The sequence below is a fragment of the Tupaia chinensis genome, unplaced genomic scaffold (assembly GCF_000334495.1).
Source record: "Tupaia chinensis unplaced genomic scaffold, TupChi_1.0 Scaffold000045_1, whole genome shotgun sequence".
In the NCBI taxonomy this organism is placed as follows: domain Eukaryota; kingdom Metazoa; phylum Chordata; class Mammalia; order Scandentia; family Tupaiidae; genus Tupaia; species Tupaia belangeri.
Genome location: NW_006159501.1, coordinates 2995835 through 2996942, shown reverse-complemented (window position 1 = coordinate 2996942; position 1108 = coordinate 2995835). Strand labels below are relative to the sequence as shown.

Genomic DNA, 1108 nt, shown 5'->3' with positions numbered 1-1108 from the left:
GGGGGGGGGGCGTCTGCTTAAAATTTTGGGAGGGGGGAGAGATTTTGTGGATTTGGGTGCCTGTTGTTGGTCTCTGTCTAGAGAGAGGCTTTTTGCATTTGCAAAGTTTCCCAAATCCCCTACTATCTTTTGCACTTTCGAGATGGCAGTTTTACAAAGGGGGGGTTGAGGGTACTCCGAATCTGCTGGGGAGCTGGTTTGGAGAGCCCGGGGCTTCGCTTGAGCTGCTGGCCCTACCTTAGTGCAACTTGGGGAGTCTGGGTGCTGACAAGAGCTAGAATTCTGCGGCCTTGGACAGCCCCCTCCCCCAGGCAGAGCCTCGTGTGAATGAAATGGCAGTTTCCAAAGTTGCCGAGCCTCGCCACCACCCCCTGCATCTGCATGCCCCCTCCCACCCCGTCGTAGACAGCTTGTACACAAAAGGAGGGAGGGAGGGGAACGAGCGAGAGGCAGAACTTCCTCCACCTCCAGGAGTACTGGGTGGAGTGGGGGGCTCGGAATAGAGATTGGGGAACTGGGTTGGGGGGGTACCCACAGCCTGTCCCCCGAGTCTGCTCCTTGTGCTCACCCTCTCTGGTGTGTCTGTCGGTTGCAGTGCTGGAGGTTGGCTCGGGCCCCCGCCCTCCGCGGTCCCCACGGGAAGGAAGCACCCCCCGTATTAAAGAGAGCAGAGCGGAAAGAAGCTGTTAGTCGCCGGCCGAGAGGCGAGCCGATGCCCGGCTGCACCGCGTCCACCATGCCGGGGATGATCTGCAAGAACCCAGACCTCGAGTTTGACTCGCTGCAGCCCTGCTTCTACCCGGACGAAGATGACTTCTACTTCGGCGGCCCCGACTCGACCCCCCCGGGGGAGGACATCTGGAAGAAGTTTGAGCTGCTGCCCACGCCCCCGCTGTCGCCCAGCCGTGCCTTCCCGGAGCACAGCCCGGAGCCCCCGAACTGGGCCACCGAGATGCTGCTGCCTGAGGCCGACCTGTGGGGCAACCCGGCCGAGGAGGACGCGTTCGGCTTGGGGGGACTGAGCAGCCTCACCCCCAACCCGGTCATCCTCCAGGACTGTATGTGGAGCGGCTTCTCCGCCCGCGAGAAGCTGGAACGCGCCGTGAGC

At 62.3% G+C, this 1108-nt stretch overlaps 1 protein-coding gene across 1 annotated transcript in view; it reads left to right on the top strand.

Moving 5' to 3' along the window:
• The window catches only part of MYCN (MYCN proto-oncogene, bHLH transcription factor), a 5471-nt gene that overhangs the window by 667 nt on the left and 3696 nt on the right, over positions 1 to 1108 (top strand). The window contains exon 2 of the mRNA XM_006140841.2: positions 596 to 1102. Coding sequence (XP_006140903.1) covers positions 713 to 1102 — 390 coding nt within the window. The 5' untranslated portion in view covers positions 596 to 712. The remainder of the gene's footprint in view (positions 1 to 595; positions 1103 to 1108) is intronic.